The 21,732-nt window shown below is 41.9% G+C and overlaps 1 protein-coding gene across 1 annotated transcript in view; it reads left to right on the plus strand.

The window, feature by feature from the left end:
- HMG20A (high mobility group 20A) overlaps positions 1-18,490 on the plus strand; it is a 73,728-nt gene extending 55,238 nt beyond the window's left edge. The window contains exons 5-10 of the mRNA XM_081047900.1: positions 1,077-1,209; positions 2,121-2,152; positions 11,591-11,666; positions 12,306-12,521; positions 13,184-13,326; positions 16,247-18,490. Coding sequence (XP_080904026.1) covers positions 1,077-1,209; positions 2,121-2,152; positions 11,591-11,666; positions 12,306-12,521; positions 13,184-13,320 — 594 coding nt within the window. The 3' untranslated portion in view covers positions 13,321-13,326; positions 16,247-18,490. The remainder of the gene's footprint in view (positions 1-1,076; positions 1,210-2,120; positions 2,153-11,590; positions 11,667-12,305; positions 12,522-13,183; positions 13,327-16,246) is intronic.
- Positions 18,491-21,732: the final 3,242 nt, after the last annotated feature.

Below are 21,732 nucleotides of genomic sequence, written 5' to 3' on the forward strand. Positions count from 1 at the left end.
GATATATTTTAAGAACATGCAAATAGTCTGTTCCATATTAAACTTTTCCCCTAGATTTAGCATTCCTGTGACTCTTGCCTGATCTAATCTTTAGCGTGATGGTTCCAACTCCAGCACTCCCCACTTTTACCAGTTTGCCCTTGTCGTTGTAACCTAAACAAGAGCCCACCTCCTCTCCCCATTTATGTATTTATTTGGTTATGTATTTGTTATTGGTAGGAGCACAGGAATTTTTTCCCCAAAATGCTTTATAATTTATTACTGTACTTAAGGATTTGGGTATTTAAATTGTCCCAGATTTAGCCAGATGGGTCTTCTGTACATTTGGCTCTTATGTGAGACAAGGTTTTTAACATAATTTCTGACTCTAACTTGTGTTCATTTAGAAGCAGTATCTTTATACTTTATTTCTAAAACCTAGTTGATGAATTAGAAGGACAAGACATTAAACAAAATCATGCTGGTAGATCAGTGAACTTTGTTTAAATAATTAATAACACAAAGCCTGTAGATATAAGCTCTCTCACAGTGGTCCATTTAAGGTCCATAAGAGTAGGTCATTCTTTTTTATGTTCTCTGTGTCTTCCGGCTGTAGTGCTCCACTCTTGTGGGTCTCAGAAGGCCGGTTGATGCATGAGATCATTCCCTCAGAAGGGGTTGGGGATTGGAGAAACAAAGTAACAATACTCCATCCCTTCTCGGGGGGAGGACTAAATGTATCCATGTGGTATTCCGTTGTCTGGAGGGACTCTAGTGACCCTGTGGAGTTCTGCCTGGAGGATTCGAGAAATAACCACAGTCACCACGCTGTGAATTTGTTACGAGAATGATCTCAGTAGAATTTGTCTTCATTAAGTCAAAAACAACAATAGCCTATAAAAAGTCAGAATCACCTATATCTTTTATGATTTATAGATTATATTCTATTCATATGACTTCTTAAATTCTCCCTTAAAGCTTATTCCCCATATTTTCTTTCCATGTTCTAACTGTCCTCTGTTTTCTTCAAGTAGCGCATTGATGTTTTACCGAACCAAGATCTGTTTCTTGAAAATCATTCCATGTTTCTTTCCTAGCGCTACCTTGATGAAGCAGACAGAGACAAAGAGCGCTACATGAAGGAGCTGGAGCAGTACCAGAAGACAGAGGCCTACAAGGTCTTCAGTAGGAAAACCCAGGACCGGCAGAAAGGCAAATCTCACAGGCAAGGTACCGGAGCCAGGACCCAGTGTGTTTGTGGTTTGTCATGTGTTTTGAGCACCACAAAGCCTACTGTTGGTGGTGACTGTAGGAGATATATTCCTATCCTTGCTCTATTATACTACAATAGGCATCAGCTTGGAATTCTATGAAAATCACATTGCTCTCATTTCAAAATTCCAATTGGTTTCCATACCCAGTATCAACAATTTGGCTTGTGCTCCAACACTGCTATTAGTTGCCTGTGCTTATTTTCTAATTCCCAGTTTAGGCGTTTCTCTGTCTACTAAACCAGCTAACTGCCTTGTTCTGGCACCTCTGTGCCTTTCATGTGCCATTTCTCCCAGCCTGCAGTGATCACCTTTCATTCAGGCATTGCTGTATGCGTGCACTCAGGAAACATGCTCTGGGCACCTCCTATTGTGCATCAGGCGCTCGCTTAGGCTTTAAGGGTGCAGCAGTGAACAAGATGGACAAGATCCTGGTCTTCATGAACCTTTTATTCTCCGTTAAAATTTGCTCCAAGTTCCCCTTCTTCAGGAAACACTACAAAATGCCTCACCTGCAACTAGCCAATCACTCTTTAGCCGTTGCAGCTCCTCACACTGGGGCATCTTGCCTGCTAACGTGTAGTGCTGCGTGAACAGCTTCTGGTGTGTTTCCTGTTCACCTTCCCACCGTTTTCCTCAACGGTAAGGACTGTGTCTGCTGTTTCTCCTGTGTCTAACTACGTAACCTAGAAACACAGGCTTCCTTTTAACTTTTGCTGACTGACGGATTGATAAAATGAGAGAGAAGATACCGTAGGTTGTAATCGCCTACACACACCGGCAGTTTTTGTACTTCATCATCGTCGTTTGCTTAGGTTTTGTTGTATTTGTCTTTCAACTTAACGTTCTCTTATTCTCCCATACTTCTAGATGCAACCAGACAGGCCACTCATGATCATGAGGTAATTAGCTTTCTGTCTACATGTCATATGTGTATATATTTATTGAAATGTTGTTTGAAATGCTGTTGGACTTTTTTTAATGATGGCAGAGTATTTCCTGTCCCATAATTCAGATTGAGTGGGTTGCTTTAGCTCAAGGATTCTCAGCATGTGGCAAATACTTATGTCGTGAGTCCATCCTTCACTGCAGCCCCCAACTTCAGTCCTTTCTTGTGGTCCAAGAACTTAGTTGGCTTTAAATGCTGAAGTTCACTGGAATTTGGAAGGAGGAGGAACTGAAAGCTATAGTTGGACCACAGTTTATTGTCATCAGACACCTCACTCTGACTCTCCAAAAACAAAGTTATTATTTAGAAAACACAGCACTCGGTTAAAATGAACTGTTCAGCTACAGTGTTGACAGAGCACAAGTGACAACATCCTAGTTCCCATGCCACCTTTCCTCACTGGCCTTTTCTCCTCCATTTGGTTCAGCCTCGTCAGTAGGATTTCGGCCTACTGACCGAAATCAGTAGTGTTAGCTACACTGCATAGAGAGCTTTAAACACATTTGTAGTGTCTGGTCAAGGTAGTCACAAGCCGCTTCACATAGGGATACCTTCTGAGCAATGTGTCGGGGGTAACTTCCGCATTGTGCGAGCATTAGAGGGTGCACCTGCACACATCTGTGGTGAACCTGTGCACACCTGGGCTGCGTGTAATCACTGTCGTCTGTGCGGGTCATCGCTGACCAAAACTGTGTTATCAGCACGGGCCTGTAGGTGGCTGTAAGAAAGGAAAATTTGCTGTAGTTCCATGTCTTCAAATGCTCAGTGACTCCTCCCTGCTCACCAGGTCACATTCAAACTCAGCGGTCAGAGTCTTCTGTATGAATTTTAACTTTCCTTTTCTGATACCTGCATTCCCATACTTGCCACATATATCTTAGGTACGTAAACCTTTACAACTCGCTGTCCTCCAGGTGCCCTGTCCTCCTCTGCTTCAAGCCTATGCTTATATTCTTTTATTCATGGGAACACTTTCTCTCCTTTGCTCATTTTCCCCCCCTCCATCTTCCATTCTGCTTCTCAAAATTCTAGGCATCCTTCACACCCTGTTTCAAGCCCCGTCTTCTCTGTCAGGCTTGTCCTGTTTCCACCAGTCTCTTTTAAGCCTCACAGCTCTCTGTAGTTCTCTTCGCACTTGGTAGACCCGGCCTGGTGCTGAGGTCAGTGCTCCTGTTACTCAGATTAGTGATTGTCACCTCTCTGAAGGTGTGCGTGGTCTAGTTTCCACCGTGTAGCCCAGCCCACTCACCAGCATGACACCTTTGCATGAAGGAGGCCTCCCATAAATGTTTATTTTTATACAAAACCCATTTGTTGAAATAACACTGGTGATTTACACATGTATTTGGTTTTTTACTAAATCAAGGAAATCATTTCATCAAGATGGTAACTCATTTATCTTGGAGTTATAGTTCCTTTACCTAATTTGGTATTGGTGCCCTTCAGAACATTGAGAAAGCATTTAGATTCACAAGTCAAATAGATTTATTACCATTCATGAATTATAAGATGAGAAGCATAGTAAATATTAGCATTTTATTCTTCATAAATCCAATATAAATGTACTTATGTATGACATCTCTGTGCTCTAAGTAGGATGAAATATTATGAATATTTTGTTTTTGCATGTAAAGCACATGTAAAGCACATGTGTGCTTTACATTTTAAATCATAATTGTATAGTGTTGCTAGCTTCCCATATTGACAAATACTTGTATAAATTACTTACCTCTCCTTTCCTTGTGCATACCCACCTATGTCATGAAATTTCTGGACTTTTTTTTCCCTATTAAACATCCTTTATAGCATTTTTATCCTTAATGGTTACAAAAGAGAATTTGGACAGTGATCTAAAACATGAGATTTCACATTTTCTAGTCAATCACGGACTCCTCTCACTGTGGATTTTGCTGACCAAACTGTATGTGGTATTTTTTCTTCAATAAAGTTGATAGTTGCAGTTAGAAAAAATTTAGTAGATTTAGTCAGTCATAGAAGCTGCTGCTGCTGACTGGAGAAATGAAGCTTTTTATTAAAATACATTATTTAGTATGATACGAATTTCTGTGCTTTATGAAAAGGAGTAAGTCTCTGTGTGATTTCTCTGTTTCCAGATTAGACACATGTTAATCCAAACCAAAAAATAAAGGGAATAGGTGGAGAGCCAGAGTTAGTTTCTCAAATGTGTATATAGCAGGCTCAGCAAATTTGTCTGTTGCATGCCCACCTCAGGATAAAGCTCTCTTAGTAAGTTTATTGGCCCGATTAATGTACCTCACTTTATCAGCTTTTATTTTTATATTGAATAATATCTTTACTAAACTAGATAATTTCAAAATAATTGCAATAAAAAATTGGTTTGACAGTTATTAAAGTGATTTCCTTACATATAAGCTCTTAGTAAAATAGGAGTTCAGAAGAATAAGAAAGCACTATGAACGGAAAGCAGCACAGAGGGCCCTATGGAAACAGGTGCTGAGTCAGGTCTTAAAGATGACCCATGTTTTATGGGGCACCTCAGGGTGGGTAAAATGGCTTCAGCACAGTTATGAGGAAGTTAATAAAACAGCAGATATGTTGCAAAGTACCTAAAACATCATATAGTCAAAATACAGGCTTATTTCCCTTCTCTTATTAGGAGCAAAATGACAACTGTTAATAGAATAGTCTTGGAGCTCCCTTCAAAAATACTAAGGCCTCAAATCCTCTAACTCATCCTCCATTTTGCCGGTAAGGAAGGTGACTTGCCAATGATGGGAAAGAACTTCACCCAGAATCACTGCTGAATTAGAGGTGGCGATGTGACTGAAACCCAGGCCTCTTGTTCGTGTGCAGCCCTCTTGGCAGCAAGTGCCGTGCTGTAGGATAAACTAAACAGTGCTGCAAGTTCCGTGGGCCTGCTTGTCTGAGATGCCAGCACAGTTGGTTGCCAGCTCAGGCAGAACTGTTTGGTTGGTGTCTAGTAGGAAACCTGTTGTGCTCCTGAATGGAGCTTGGCTTTCGAAGACGTGGCAGCCAAGGCCAGTACTGAAGAGCACATGTTAGAACTAAGGAAACGCTCCGTGCACGCCATCCTGTGTGCCAGTGGGCACATCAGCGGGCACACAACAGCGAGCATACTCCCTAAAGCCAAAGGCGCTGTGAGGTCCTGGCCCTGGCCCTATATCACAGCCAAGCACGTTCAGTTCAGAAGGGCCTCTGTTCTCTTACCTTCCGCACGACATAGAGGATGGAAAAGCAAAGGGAATCGCATTCTTGCTCCTCTCAAATCGAAAGCCAGCCCACTAGACCCAGGCGACAACTAGTGGTACTCTCGAGAAAGTGTCTACACCTCATGTTAGCACTAGGAAACAAGAATTTAGTTTCTGCTTTAATTTATGAGAAATGACTAAATGACACTCGGCCTGAACAAATTCGACCCTTCCAATAAAGAGGTAATGAAATCCTTAGGATTTTACTCCCCTGAGCAATCCTTAGAGCAACTTAAGTCTATCCAAGCTCCCAGGAGGACCTTCTCCATGCTGAGTAATGTATCCAGTAATGGAAGAGTGCTGACGGTTTTATTACTACTCTTCCATTAAGTAGAATTTCTCTGTTGCCACTCAGAGACTGAACAGTTTTGTTTAATTACTTTGGTGTTTCTCATTGTGCATTGGGAGAATCTGTACCAAAGGTAGTGTGTTAGTGCACCTACGTGGTACTGTCCTCTGCCCTGTAGTAGTTAGCTTGGTTTGAACCTCTCTGGCAAAGAAGAGTTAGCTGTGTGTGTAATGAAGGCCCGGAGAGGGCCCTCGGCACCAGGAAGTGTGAGCCCAGCATCCCCAGCTAACATCTGACTGGCGGATGCTCAGACCTGTGGCTAGGCAGCTGATCTCACATAAGCCTGTGCATTTAAGTTGGAGACTGAACAAGGTCAGGATAAGTTTATCCAAAGTCATTTGGGGGCTTGTGCTTATATCTGTTATACCTGTACATGTCGGAATTGTGGATCATAAATTTTCTGTTCACCGGCAGCAACCTAGTAACAGAGTTAAAGCATATGGTAAACCAGCAAAGTCAAGAGAAAGCCACTGTGAAAAGAACCCTCTGGAACCAGCCTTTCTCACCCATACATTATTTCTCTTTGAAATCCATTAGCAACTTGCGCGAGGTAGAGCTTTGCATGTTGAAACTGGAGCTTTTGATGACACTTCCATTGTTTATTTTTAAATTATTCTGGGAAACTTTGCTTGCTTTTTTTAAGAAGTACAAGGTTAAAAATTAAGTGCTCTGAAAGATTCCCCAGATAAATACAGTTTTCAGACTTCCATCTCAGATTGTCTGTCTTGACCAGCTGCCCATGCAGGCAGTTCCCACAACCCGGCCACTTATAAGGCAGACACCAGTGTGAACACAGGAGTTTAGCTGTTAACAGCTTAGCTTTTCTACTGGGCACCAGATCCCATTTGTGTTCAAAGATAAAGACTGGTGGTCTTTATCTGGTGCAGGAAAGATACATTCTTCTCTGGCTTTAACCATGTTTTTATAAGAACAATGTCTAGATTGCTTTTAATTGTTCTTTATGTTATAAAGGTTTTGGGATCTTCAGATTTCACTAGCAAGTCTTCAGTATGCATCTCCCACTGTTCTCTTTACCATCTTATATTATGTAAGATTTTAAACACTGCCAAGACACTTACAACTTATATTAATAATGCTTTCAAATTCATTGTAGAAATGGCAGCCAAAGCATCTTGAAATTGACTTTAGTCTTAAGGATCATTGTGCAATATGTTTTTCAGTAGTTCTGTGAGACTTTTATTTTAAATTGATTTAATTTTATTTTAAAAAATTATTGGTGAATTAATTTTAGGCTTTGTTATTCTTTTCTGTTTCAAATAATCCTTGACTTTTTCATTTTTAGAGCCTTGTTATTTCTGACATCTTGATTTTGTTTGTTTTTCATATGTCTGAAGAACGTCTAAAAGATCCCCAATTATAGTCTGCCCTTTGTAAAGTAGAAGTACCAATGGAATACCATTATTATTGCTCATGGCTGGCAGATCTCTGGTTAAAATTCTTATTGTCCACTCTGCATATTTAGACTGGACAGTCCTACCTCAGAGATCATTTTATATTCACCACCAACAGAAGCAACTGAAAAATACTCTTAGAAATTCCCTTTCTCTATACCTTTCTCTATACCTACCTCAGTCACTTCCACAACTGTATATTGTTAACTGTTCAAAGCACAGAGCTGAGAAATGGCTTCCAGATTCTCCACTAGGGAAATTTATGTATGTTTGTTTTAAAGTTTCTCATTGCACAGCAATTGTAAAACTGAGAGAGCTGAATACTTAAATTGCTTGAGCTGCTTTGAGTCCTGGGAAAAGGTAAATAAATACAGCCTCACCTGGACCTATCCCTGCTCAGCCTGCTGTTTCTTTAAAAGGACACAAACACTGAACAGCATGCCTTCTTTAACTTAGCTTCTGTTTAAGATTAACTGTTTTGTTACTCATTTTTTTCCAGTTGTAGTTGACATTCAATATTATATTAGCTGCAGGTGTACAGCGTAGTGGTTACACATTTATATACCTTACAAAGCGATCCCCCTGATAAGTCTAGTAACCAACTACACCATACATAGATTTCATTTCTTTTTTATGGCCAAGTAATATTCCATTATGTATATATGTAGCACATCTTCTTTATCCAATTGTCTGTCAGTGAGCACTTGCTTTCATATCTTGTTATTGTAAATAATGCTGCAGTAAACATAGAAATGCATATATCTTTCCGAATCAATGTTTTGGATTTCTTCAGATAAATAACCCAGAAGTGGAATCATGGGGTTATATCATAGTTCTGTTTTTAATTTTTTTAGAAAGACCATACTGTTTTCCACAGTGGCTGTACCAATTTGCAGTCCCACCAGCAGTGCACGAGGGTTCCCTTTTCTCCACATCCTCACCAGCACTTCTTGTTTGTTGATTCTTTTTTTTTTTTTTTTTTTTTTTTGGTGATAGCCATTCTGACAGGAGTGAGGTGACATCTCATTGTGGATTTAATTTGCATTTCTCTGATGATTGATGAAGCATCTTTTCATATGTCTATTAGCCATCTGTATGTCCTCTTTGGAGAAATGTCTATTCAGGTCCTCTGCCCATTTTTTAGTCGGATTGTTAGTTATTTTGGTGTTGTGTGAGTTCTTCATATATACTGGATATGAACCCCTTCTCAGATGTATCATTGGCGAATGTCTTCTCCCATTCAGTAGGTTGTCTTTTCATTTTGTTGATGGTTTCCTTTGCTGTGCAAAAATTCTTTAGTTTGATGTAGTCCCATTTGTTTCTTTTTGCTTTTGTTTCCCTTGCCCGAGGAGATATATCAGTAAAAATATTGCTGAGAGCAGTGTCAGAAAGTTTCTAGGAGTTTTATGGTTTCAGTTCTTACATTTAAGTCTTCAGTCCATTTTGAGATTATTCCTGTATATGATGTAAGAAGGTGGTCCAGTTTCTTTCCTTTTTTTTTTTTTGCATGGATCTGTGCAGTTTTCCCAACACCATATATCCATATATGGAAGAGACTGTTTTTATCCCATTGTGTATTCTTGCTTCTTTTGTCATAGATTAATTGACCATATAGGTGTGGGTTTATTTCTGGGCTCTCTATTCTGTTCCATTGATCTGTGTATCTGTTTTTATGCCGGTACCATGCTGTTTTAAAATATTTACTATAGCCTGGTAGTATACTTTGATATCAGGTAGTGTGATACCTCCAGCTTTGTTCTTCTTTCTCGAGATTGCTGTGGCTATTTGGGGTCTACTATGGTTCCATATAAATTTTAGTATTATTTGTCCTAGTTCTGTGATAAATGCCATTGGTATTTTGATAGAGATTGCATTGAATCTACAGATTGCTTTGGGTAGTATGGACGTTTTAACGATGTTAATTCTTCTTATCTATGAGCACGATGTATGCTTCCATTTATTTGTATATTCTTGTATTTGTTTCTTCAATGTCTTATAATCTTAGTACAGGTCTTTTTACCTCCTTGGTTAAATTTATTCCTAGGGTTGTTGGTTTTTTGGGGTGTGTGTGTGTGTGTGTGTGTGTGTGTGTGTGTGTGTGTGTGTGTGTGTATTTTATGCTGTTTTAAATGGGATTGTTTTCTTAATTTTTTCAGATGGTTTGTTTTTGGTGTATAAAAATTCAACCAATTACTAAATATTAATTTTGTCTCTTGCCACTTTACTGAATTAATTTATCAATTCTAATAGTTTCTTGGGGGGGGGGAATCTTTAGGGTTTTCTCTATATGGTATAACGTCATCTGCAAATAATGACAATTTTACTTCTTCCTTTCCAATTTAGATGCCTTTTATTTCCTTTTCATGTCTGATTGCTGTGGCCAGGACTTCCAAAACTATGTTGAATAGAAGTGGTGAAAGAAATGGTCTATAAAAATCAATTAAGTCCATCTGGTCTAATGTGTCATTTAAGGCCACTGTTTCATTGTTGATTTTCTGCCTGGATCATCTGTCCATTGATGCCAGTTGGACGGTAAAGTCCCCTGCACTGACTGTATTACTGTGGATTACTCCGTTTATGTCCATCAATATTTTATATATTAAGTACCCCTAAGTAAGGTGTGTAAAATTTTACAGAAGTATATATATCCTCTTGGATCGATGCCTTTATCATTATGGAATGCCTTTCTTTGTCCCTTATTATACCCTTTGTTTTAAAGTCTTTTTTTGTCTGATACAAGTATTTCTACCCCAGCTTTTTCGTCGTGTTGCCAATGCGTGAAATGTCTTTTCCATCCCTTTACTTTTAGTCTGTACCTCTCTTTTGATCTGAAGTGGGTCTCTTGTGGGAAGTATACATATGGGTCTTGTTTTCTTATCCATTTAGCCACTCTGTCTCTTTTGATTAGAGCATTTAATCCATTTACATTTAAATTAAAAGTTTTGATAGGTAGGTAGTTACTGCCATTTTAATACTCACATCTTTTTATTTTTTTCTTCTTGTTCTTCTCTTCCTCCTCTTTCTCCTTCTCCCCTCTGCCCCAACCTCAGTCACCTGAGCTGGGTGCTCCAAGGGTGTCCCTTTTGTGTGTTGTGTGTGTGCCCTCCTATTATAGTTGAGCCTTGATTGTTTTTGGCATGTTAGTGGATGGGATTGACCCTCAGGTTGACCGGCTGTGAGGACTGGTCGTGACTGCAAAAAACGAGCTGTTGTGTGGGGGTTGACCTGTATCAGGAATCTAGTGCCTTTCGAGTCCCGTCTTTGGGTGTGTTGTTGTGGACCTAATTGGGTGGTGCTCTGGTGTGGTCTGAGGCTGACTACCAGGTGTGTTGGTTTGGGGGCCTCTTGGGAGGAGTTCTAGTGAAGCCCCAGATCAGCCACTGTGTGTGTCTGGCATTGGGCCACATGGTGGGAGCCACAAAGTGATCTGCAGTTGGTAGCTGCCTATGATGGACTTGGAGGCACCTGGGAGAGACTATGCTGCAAGCTGAGGCCGGCTGCCACTCTTACCGGGGGCAGCTTAGCGAGAGGCACAGGGCACACTGAGGCCAGTCAGGTGGGGCCGTGTGGATCTTTCAAGGATTTTAGGGAAGTCCACAGTGCAGGCCAAGGCCAGCCCCTTGGGAGAAACAGCTGCTGAAAGGGGTTACAGTCTGTGCTCAAGTTGGGTCAGGCCGGTTCTTAGGGAATCACCAGGGTGGGGTGAGTTTGATGAAGACTCAGATTTGATGCCTGTTATACCTGTGGGCTGGGTAGAGGAAGGGCTCAACAAAGGAACAGTGGTACCTGCCATCACTTTAGTGTTAGAGCTATCCCTCCAGCCCTTACCCTAATGCTAGACAACTCAGTCCCTCCCATATGTCCCTGGTGCTATTTGAGCTGGTGCCCCAGACCTGGAGCTCAGAGCAAGTGAGTCTATCTGAGTAAGTCCTGTGTGCAGACCCTTTAAAAGGAGCCTGGGACTCCAGCAGCCCTCTGTCTCCTTGGGACAGAATCTCTGCTGATTTTCATAGTCAGCTATTGTGGGGACTCCTCTTCCTGGCACTGTTGGTCTGAGCTGGAGAACCCAGTGTGGTGTTGGGACCCCTCACTCCTCAGCAGGGACCTTGGCAGCCGAGATATCCCTCCCCATTCTTAACCTCCACACATGGGTGTGGGACCAGCCCATTTCACGTCTCCACCCCTCCTACCAGTCTTGATGTTGCTTCTTCTTTAATCCTTAGTTATAGGAGTTCTGTTCACCTAGTCTTCAGGGGGTTCTCCAGGGTGGTGGTTCTATAATTTAGCGGTAATTTTGATGTGGTGGTGGGAGGAGGCATCACAGTGTTTACCTCCTCCACCACCTTGACCCTAACTGTTGTGTTACTCTTGATTCACAGAAAGAAACAGAGGTAAAGGAACGGGCTGTTTTTGACATCCCTATATTTACAGAGGAATTCCTGAACCACAGCAAAGGTGTGTGTTCCTGAGGTCTTGACCAGGGATTTCATTCTCAGGAGGAATTCACTGTTCAAAAGCTGCCTCTTCTTCACTCTCTAGTAAAGATAGTTATTCAAAGACCAGTGAAGGAAAGCTAGGCTAGTGTTGTCAATGCTGCTTTAGTCTCTGGATCAAAGAAAATGAATATACATCACTAATTCAGTTGCTTTCATGCTGTGAGTCTGGAACCCTTTTTACAAATAAAAGCTTACATGGGCGTCCACAATGTAAACTAAGTAAGAATTAAGTTTGACCCCCTTGCAGTAAAGATGGAGACCCAAAGCTGTACTTTCCCAGTCTCCCAGGATTTTCCAGTGAAACCCCTCAGGCTTCTCATTGCATAGTTTTAAAAAACAATACAAACAAAAATTCTGGGAATTGCAACTGTTCCTTGCAATTTTAAGTATAGAATATGACCAGCTTAAAGAATTAAAAGAGCTCTGGGGAGCCAGGTGTTTTATTGCTGAAATTGCTATCTGGAAGGTCATAATGAGAATAGGGAGAGGAGGTGGGCTATCTAATTAGAGACAGCTAAGCAGGACTTCCTTGTAAGAGTCCATGTGACTCCAAGTGCAACATGTGTACCGTGTATGTCTGGGGGCGGGGTGTTCTCAGCTCGCGAGGCAGAGCTCCGCCAGCTTCGCAAATCCAACATGGAGTTTGAGGAGCGGAATGCAGCCTTGCAAAAGCACGTGGAGAGCATGCGCACAGCGGTGGAGAAACTGGAGGTGGACGTGATTCAGGAGCGCAGCCGCAACGCCGTCTTACAGCAGCACCTGGAGACCCTGCGGCAGGTGCTGACCAGCAGCTTTGCCAGCATGCCCTTGCCCGGTAATGCCATCCTTACCTGAGTGCCCAGGGAGCGGGACGTGCGGCTCGTGTCGGTATTGTTGGGGTGAGGCCGCAGGCTCCCGCCAAACGGAAAATCAATGAAATGAGGGCTTTTCCCCCCTTAGAGTTTTCTGTGGGTCATGCAGTAGGATCTCAGTGTTGGCTACAGTCACGCGAAATTTTAAGCTCTCTCGTCATTTAAATTGTTCTCAAATTATATTTTAATATAATTTACTTTCTATTAAGCTGAGTTGATGTTCATAACAATCTAAACTGGGTAATAAATCCTGAGTAGTGCACTTTTCTTATGTATGTTTGCTTGCTTGCTTTCTAATTTTAATGGGAAGGAAGAAGAAAACAAACACTAGTATTTCATACATTTTCGTTCATGTTGAGGATAGAAGAAAGGGGAGAATGACCAACCTTTGTTATCTGCGGCTACTCATATATGCTGTACAGGAATTGTATACCCAGCTGGTTTTTTATAGAGTGGATTAATTTCATTTCTTTGAGGTCTAAAAGTCTCTCCTCAGAAATTAAAATCTTGTCTGTGGAGCAGACCACATTAGAGGCACAATTTCTTTTGCTGTGGATTCACGTAACTGTGTTACGGTTAACCTGAATGCAGAGGGTTTTCTAACTGTCGTCTTCTCTCACTTCAGGAAGTGGAGAGACACCCACAGTGGAGACCATTGACTCATATATGAACAGACTGCACAGTATTATTTTAGCAAATCCCCAAGACAATGAGAACTTCATAGCTACAGTTCGAGAAGTTGTGAGCAGGCTCGATCGTTAGGGAATGGTGAGTGTTCATGGACGTGATATTTACATGCTAGCGTGGACTTTATCAGGACGACCAAAGCCCTGGGATTACACTGAATACATGAAATGGAGACTTAATTAAGCTTCCTGTTACATAGTTGCCAAATGTAGCAAATGTTAGAAAACAGAATCAAGATAGTTTTTTTTTCATGTATGCCTCAGCATGGTTTATTGGAAAGAGCATGATTTTTGTGGTTGGACCTTGGTTCTAGCTTTGTCACTCATTAGCTGTATTCTCCAGTGTTAGTTTCCCAAAAGGCTTTGAAGAGTGACTGAGAAACTTTAAGGAAATTATCCCCAAAATAGTACTAACTACAACAACAAAATAAAAATCACTTAATTGTTAAGTTTCCTTTTCCCTGGAAAATATTAATGATAATTTACAACACTAGTCAGTGAGACATTGTATGTATATAAACCTACATAAGTAAGAAGCTTTTCATTCATCACTCAATTTCAGAGTAACTGCTGTATGTTAAATGTTATGGTGGACTAACCTTACAGTGAAACAGTTAGTGCTCTGATTAAACGAATTAAAAAATAAACAAAAAAAAGAGGAGAGAGAAAATAAGCTTTTTAAAAAGATATTCAACAAATCACTAGTAGTGTGCGTTGTACTTTTTATCTCTAAAAAGTACATTTCCAGAAGGTATCTGCCCATGTAAACATTTGGTACTAATGGTCAATCATCAGGTATCATTTCTTAAATGGAACTGGTGTTTGTTCACCCTAGAGATAGGGTGCCCTTTAGTATGCCCTCCCACAAAATTGGCAGCCTTTGGTCGATTGAGTAAATTGTTGCATACCTGCAGCCATATAAACTGTGTGGAAATCCTAGGGCTGGACCAGATGACGTGGTGATGAGACATGGATGCTGAGCCAGAGGGCAGTAGGAGGTGCTCCTAGAAGAGCCAGTCAGCGGTTTGAATCTCTTTTTTTTTTTTGGTCCTACAGGTACATGAGCACACTCATACATATTCATTCTAGCATGGTTTGGACCTTGAGCAACATGTATAACAATAAAGAATAAATAAAACCCATGATTCTTTATCTAAAAGGCAACGTCTGCTAGCAGAGACAAAGCAGTAGTCTTTCTCCTTCTTAGTCGTGCCCTTGGATAGTAACTTACAAGGCAATTCATTCTACTTTAGCGTTGGCCCTGCTCTGATGGGGAAGGACTGTGTCCTCCTAGTGAGTAACCAGATGGAAGGGACTGTACCTCTGAGCGGTGGCTGGACTCCCTGCAGAATACAGAACTGGCATTTATGCTGCTGTTCACGAAGGGAACAGCTTGTAAATTCAGGCCTGGGATTTTCAGGAGCTCATCATCCTTCTCATTTTCACGCAGTGTTTTCAATTAGCTCTCTTGTATGTTGAAAAGTGAGAGCTGGAAGAAACAGTGTGGAAGATTCTGAAGGAACACAGTAATTGACAACATGGTGTCTTCTCTCATAGGTATAGGGCGGTGATTGCAAGTTTTGAGCCAAAAGTGGTTTTCCGTTTTGAGTATTTTGCCAGTAAGACTATCCTACAGCTTTACCCATCTTAAGGATATAAACTGTAGTACTGCTTTCTGCCTTTGAAAACCTAGAATGTTACCGTTGTCCTTGATTTTAAACTATAAATATTTTCCCTTGAAAAAATGATACCTGAAAATGTGAATCATTTTATTAATACAGATTCTTAAAGTCTAGCCATGCAAACGTAACTGAGACTGAATAGTTCCCCAGATTCCCAAAATTGTCAACCATAACATTTATAAAGACTCTGATTAATACTCGCTTGGCCTCATTATACAAATATGTACAGACAACTAGGCCCAATGTCCCCAGCATTCGTGGTGCAATTAGTTATTCTGACATGAGCTTGGCAAAGATTTCATCTACTGGCAGGAGCCAGTAAGTAACGGGAAGCTAATGGTCTCTAGTTTTAAAGGAACGAATTAGAGCTAACATACTAGACATCCCAACGTTTTATATAGGAAGAAACTGAGTCCCAAATGAAATGTCTTGCCTGAAAATACCTGTGTAGATAATGCAGAGTCCAGATCTAGGACCCATGTATCAACACTCCAGTTCAGTGGAGTTTCTGAAACGTAGCTGTAAGGAGGATGGTGTAAGGGGAAAGCACTAAAAAAATGGAATGAGAGCATTAAGATAAATAGGGGATAAACAGGAAAAATTACGGTCCAGTAATTATAAGGTAAAAAATTTTGATCAGCCCATTTACAAATTGTTTTTACAGATATACAATGGAAGAATTACCCAGCTGTCCTCTTTCTTTGTGGCTAACTTGTACCTAGAAAAAAGTAGAGTCAGGAGGAAGCCTTGGGGGTGACCACTTTATACAAACCATCAAAATCCATATGTTGCTTGATTTCAATCGCACCAAATGGCAAATATTTGGCTGTTGGAGAGTTGAAAAAAATATTTCTTATGTAATGGCATTTTTATCAAAGAAATACATTCCTGCACGTGCAGACGTCCTTCAATTTATACTTGAAGAAAATCGATTTTGATTTATCTTTCATTCTTGGGACTAATGCAGAGTAGTACTAATTTCCATCATCATGGTAGTTGCCTTCCTGTGTTCACCCAAACTGTTTTCCCACACACACACACATTGTTGCTGAGCTGGAGCACAGGCCCTGGTTGGCACTGGGGGCTTAGCGGAAGCCTCTCAGGACCCAGACGGGACGTGGCATGACGGGGGCCATGCCTCCTTGGAGCTTTATGAGCTCTTTTGTTTACACTCACTCTGCTCCTCACCTTAACCCTCCTGAAAATAGAACGGTGTTTTTTTAACCCATAGCCCTTAAGTCTTTCTGATCTGCTTACTGTTTTGGTATTTTTTCTCTCTCTCTCTCTCCCTCTCTTCCTCTCTCTCTCCCTCCCTTACAGGTCTCAGAGCTCCAAGATTTCTGTAAGTGGTTTTACTTGTGAGGAATGAGAAGCCTTCTGTGGAAATTTGAACTGAGTGGAGGCAGAGAGAGAGCACAGATGACTGCTTGTGAAAGAACTACCAGTTATGAAGTAAATGCCTTCACCCCAGGAAGTCATGAGGGAACAGCAGAAGGACTGTGTGTTTGAACTTCCTGTGGAATCGTCCTTGTGAAGCTTTGAAAGTGTGCGACCACTCTCCCAAGTCTTTAGTTTCCTGTCGTCTGCTTCTCTGTTAAGTGGCTCTGCATATATTCTGCTGATTAGGTGGCCTTGAGACTGACATCTGCAGCAGAAAGGAGGCCTTCTCATTGTTCCACTTCAGACTGGACCCTTTTACCAGTGGCGCTCTGCTTTTCTACCTACCTGTCACTTTTTAATGCCTTTGGGGGTTGGCTTGTTATTCCTTTCACCCCCCACAAAGTGAAGCATCTCCATATTCTGAGCCCTGGGCTTTGTTGCTCGGCAGGGTCCTGAAGGAGTTCCTCTTACTGGGCCCAGTCTGCTGTGACTTTAGGGAAAGGCGCTGCTTGTTGGCGGTGTCCTGTGAGCCAGGCCCTGTTGCCTCCCCCGTGGCTGGCCCACGCGGCCTGACTGTGGCCCCGAAGGCTGTGCACCATCCTTCCTCCCAGGCCCTGCCTGCTGTTTCCTGAGCTTCACTCCTGCACGTACCCATCTTCCCAGCCCAGCAAGGCTCTTCTGTTCCCTTCTGGTGGCAGTGTCTTGTGGAGCATTTTTTGCTGAGGAAAAGGCCTTAGGTAAATAGGAGAGAACAGGAGTAGTTCCTCGTTTGGCAATGGAGAAGAAAAAAAACCCAAAGTTTATCATGAGTGAAAACTGAGGGAATCCCAGGTGTGCTGGTTCATGCCTATCACAAGTCTCGAGCTGACAAAGGACACGAAGGAATTCTTAGGTCCTTTGTCTCTTTCTGTAGTCATAACTGTAGAATCCATCTCCAAAGGAAAAGCTGTCCTTCCTTCTCCCCCTTTAGTAAATGAATTTTTTTTTTTTCAAATACCAAGAGGGAAGAGGGGTTTCTGATTCTCCTCTCAGATTTGGTCTGGTTTTGATGCTTTGCACCCCGAGGCTGATGGTTGCACTGAGACCTTTGGAATGAAAGCCAGGCGTGCAGAGCCCACCATCCGGGCACCACGCCACTGAGGCAGGTGGACGTGTGGCTCCGTACAGCACGTCCCCAGCCAGGGTGTAAGCTGTTGTGTCCTCTCAGCACCCCCACCTGATTTCTTCAGTAGCCCAAAGGAGATAAAACAACAAAACAGACTTTTTTTAAATGTCTTCTATGAACATACATCAAGTTTCCATGGACTGAAGCCCACATGTCACCACTTGGCACATTTTTAGAATAAGAACCCATCATTATCTATTGCTATAAACCTAGCCAACCCACCTGCTTTTTTCTGTATTTTCCTGTTTTCCTGCTCTCACCTGCTGGTCCTGTCAAACTTCTCTCAGATGCCTTGCCTGCTGAGTCCAAGCTGGAACACAGTGTCTGCAGCAGAAAGACATCCAGCCAGTTCTGGAAGGTTTTGTGTCTGCCTTCTGCCAGATACTCCCATCTCTTCTTCCTTCCTCCTACTACGTCTCTGTTTCTCCTGTGTTACTTTTGAGCAGCTTCGTTAGAGAGCCGTTAACCAGGAAAGGCTGTAACTTAGTCCGAACGTCATCATGCTCCTGGCTCTTCCTGACTTCACCTTGAAACGCTCGCACATTCAGAAACGCGCCAGACCTTGAGGGAGCCTCCCGTGTGCAGTCATTCTCACCAAACAAGCAGCCTGCCTTTGATACGCTGGCTCTCGCAGCAGCCACGCACCCAGCTTACTGGGGGCTGGGGCTCAGCTGCCACACACGGCACCATCGGGCCAGGTCTGTGTTGCCTCCTGCTTTCTGTGCCCAGGCAGGAGGCGGTAAGTGAGCTTACAGGCTAACGTGACACCTAATCCGTGTCCTCCAATAAACTTGTAGATATTGCTGCACTTATATGTTCTCAAGAAATAAGTTGTTGCCTATTCAGTGTTACAGATTTATTTCCTTTTATTGAAACACAAGGAGCAGCTGAGGAAAATGAAACAAAGTGTTCTATTTCTGACAAGATTGTAGGAAAAAAAATTGTGTACATGTGTTTGGAACTGTTGAAATGCCAAGTTTTCTGTATAAGTGTTTTTGTAATTAAACTCTTAGATTGTCTTTGTTTTTTGAAGAAGTGAGTGTGCTTGCTTGACATTTGCCTTATTAAAACTTTTCTGTTGAATCCACTCGATTCAATTTTACCTGCATTGTAATGAAAAAAAGTGCCACCTCTGCCTTTTCATCTTAAAGACTTTGTCAACTCTACATTAATCATCAAGTCTGTTATGCTTTTAAAACAGTAACACATTCATTTTATTAATTGCTCATTCAAATTGTGTCTGAGCCTGTTGAGTATCCAGCTCTTTTAATGTACAACAATACACCGAGCTGTAATGCATCACAAGCAGCGGTAGTATTCTGAGGCAACTTGAAAGCCTGTTATGTTTTTAAAGTCAGTGACTTCAGTCCCCTTGATAGAGGACTGAAAACCGTCCTCAGTCTTCCCTTTGACAGAGAGGTAAGTGGTCTTTAAATGCTTGCTCTTAAAAAAACCACAGCTTAACCCGTCAAAGTCAGTGTTAGAGGAAACCTGCCTCCTAGTTCCACCAAGCTTTTCAGTCCTGGGGTGGGGCGCTCTCCACGCAGCCAGGTGTGTGGCGTTGGGCAAGACTGACTGTTCCAGCTGCACTTCCCTCCGCTGACAACATAGGCCTCAGCAGCTTTACCCTGCGGTCAGGAGGATAGACTCGGGTAACAGAACGGACCGTACTCTGAAGGGTCTGAAGAGTGTGTTCCATGAACGCCAACAACTGTGGAGGCAGCAACTATCAAGCTAACTCAGGACTGGGCTCACAACAGCTTAACCGAAATCCAGGTCGGCAGACATTTAAACAAGAGATGTGTCACTCTCAGAAAAGTATCCAGAGTTTGGCAGTCCAAGGCCATTAGGGTTCTTGTCTGTACCACAACATGGAACCATTTTCAAGGCCACCTCATGGTGCAGAACAGCCACTTGACCCTCAGTCGTATGTGAAATTCCTAGCAATATGAAGAAGAAAAGAGGACAGGACAGAATGGGCAGCCGCAGCTGAGTCAGCACACTTGGAAGGTCTTCCTGGAAATCACACTCGGTACCTCAAGAACTGTCACGTGACCACAGCTACCTATTAGGGAGACCGAGCAATGTCCTCTTTTCTTGGACATCACTGCTCCCGGTAGTAGACAGGTTTTAATCCACAAGAAAGGAGAAAATGGGTAGAGAGGAGGCAGCATGACCCATGGGCCTCCACGTGTGCCCTCAGGACATGTTATCTTGCCTTTCCATCAGCCATCTGAGAATGACCGTACTTCTTTGGCACTGTGTTTTTCCCCAAACAGCCGAAAAGCTGAAAACTAGCTTCAGTCTGAGTCAGCATTTCCTGCCCCACCTTAGCTTCTCTCCAAGCCCTCAACAGCTGGTGGTCAGTCTCATTTGGTAAAAGTCAGCATAAACAGGTGGTAATATTTCCCCCAGTTGTTTGTTCCTTTTTTCTAACTGCTCAGCATCTGCTAGATTAAAACAACATCAGGATAATCTTTCCCTAAGTGGGGGTAAATTGAAGTATTGAAGTATTGCGGAAAAGCTCAGAGCAACTCCATGCCCTCTAAAAGGATTTCCTGCCTCACAACTGAGAGCTCCAAGTCAAGGGCGTTTTCTTTGTTCGATTTATTTGCCTTTTGACACACAGAAATACACTTTACCGTATCTGCAGAAATAAACACTAGCTCACATGCCAGCTCATAGAAGAGATGAGGACTGAGAGAAAGAATGGGTGAAAATGTTAACATGCAGAAATCACTCCAGTTTAGTTTTCATGGAAATGTGTGTCTGCAGGGAGGAACTTGCCAGAGTAGAAATGTAAGTTCTCTTAACCTAGAAAAATGCGGAAAGGAAAAGGAGCCATCAGGAGACAGTAGTGGCATTGGGAAATTAAGTTCAGGGCAAATGCAAATTGTCCAGACAGAAGGATTTTGGTAAACCACCAGCAACACTGCATCAGTGGGAAGATGCCTTGGGTATTTAGGTAAGAACATACAAGACAGTGCATATTGTGGTGGTCTCCTGTTGGAGTCACAGAATCCCCACTGGACACTTAAGACTCCAAGTTCTTTAATCATCAGCTCCTATGTTCTCCGTTCAGTTCACTATTTCAGGCTACAGAAATGTTTATAAATCATGGTTTCTCCCCTCAGGGGACAATAGTCTAATGGATAGACCTGTACAGAAATAGTTCTAATACAGGGCTCCTTGTATTAAGAGCTTAATAGAGGGAAATAATTTGGGTAAAGTGAAAGAATTGCTGGAATCTCACCGGATAAGAGATGGTTTTTCCAAAATTGCAGTAGGGTCTGCAGTGGGGAGTCGATCTGCGTCTGGAGGGATCAGCAAATTAACTAAGGACTTTACCTGAAGTGGAAATGAAGTATAACAGTCTAGACTGGGAGCCGTTGGAGTTTTCCTAATAGAGATTGCGGTACCTGGAAGATAAGAGTAATTGGATTAATTGTATTTTAGATAGATGGTTTTTCAAAGTGTGCTTTTGAACTAATAGGTCATTAAATCACTAAGTTGGTCAAAAACATTTTAAATTGAATAGAAACTATCAGAATATATTCTGTATAGTAAATGTAAGTATTAATTTATAAAACTTTTGTTTCCTAAAACTTTAGTTCATACATATGTGCTAAGTTACAATGTAAAATGTATTTCTTACCATGGGGTCAAAATATACTCAGTGACTGTTTCAGCTGCCTCTGAAATTGGATGGAACTGCTGGGTTCAAGTTTGGGCTCTGCAGTTTCTATTTGTGTGACCTTAAACAAGTTGCTTAAATGACTCTGTGTCTCAGTTTTCTCATCTGTAATGGATATTTATAGTTTCTGTTGTGTAGAGTGTTGTGTCATTGGAATTAACCCCTGGTCGTTCGTAAAAGGTGACAAGAATTCACAGACTCGGCCTGAAATGAGGAGAGCAAGGAAGTCAGTTCATTCAAGATGCCGGCATAGAAGTTGCCAGGGCAGACGACTGCACCTAACTTTAGGTTAGTTTTTCCTTATATAGGAAAGTGTAGGCAAATTTCCTTATAGACTGAGGTCAGTTGATTGACATATGTTGGTTATATAACTACTTTCTCTCTGCGCATGCTCTTACCCAGAATGCACACAGAAAAACCCACGGGGTGGGGGGCCAAGCCTTAATGTTCATTCCATTCTAATTGCATTATAATTAGGCTAGAGTTCAACTAACGGCAGGTTTTGGCAGTTTGCATGTGTGAAGAACCAGTTAAAACCAGTTGGGTCTTATCTCTTTTTATGAGGGT

This window comes from Rhinolophus hipposideros (genome assembly GCF_964194185.1).
Source record: "Rhinolophus hipposideros genome assembly, chromosome: 5".
NCBI classification, from domain to species: Eukaryota; Metazoa; Chordata; class Mammalia; order Chiroptera; family Rhinolophidae; genus Rhinolophus; species Rhinolophus hipposideros.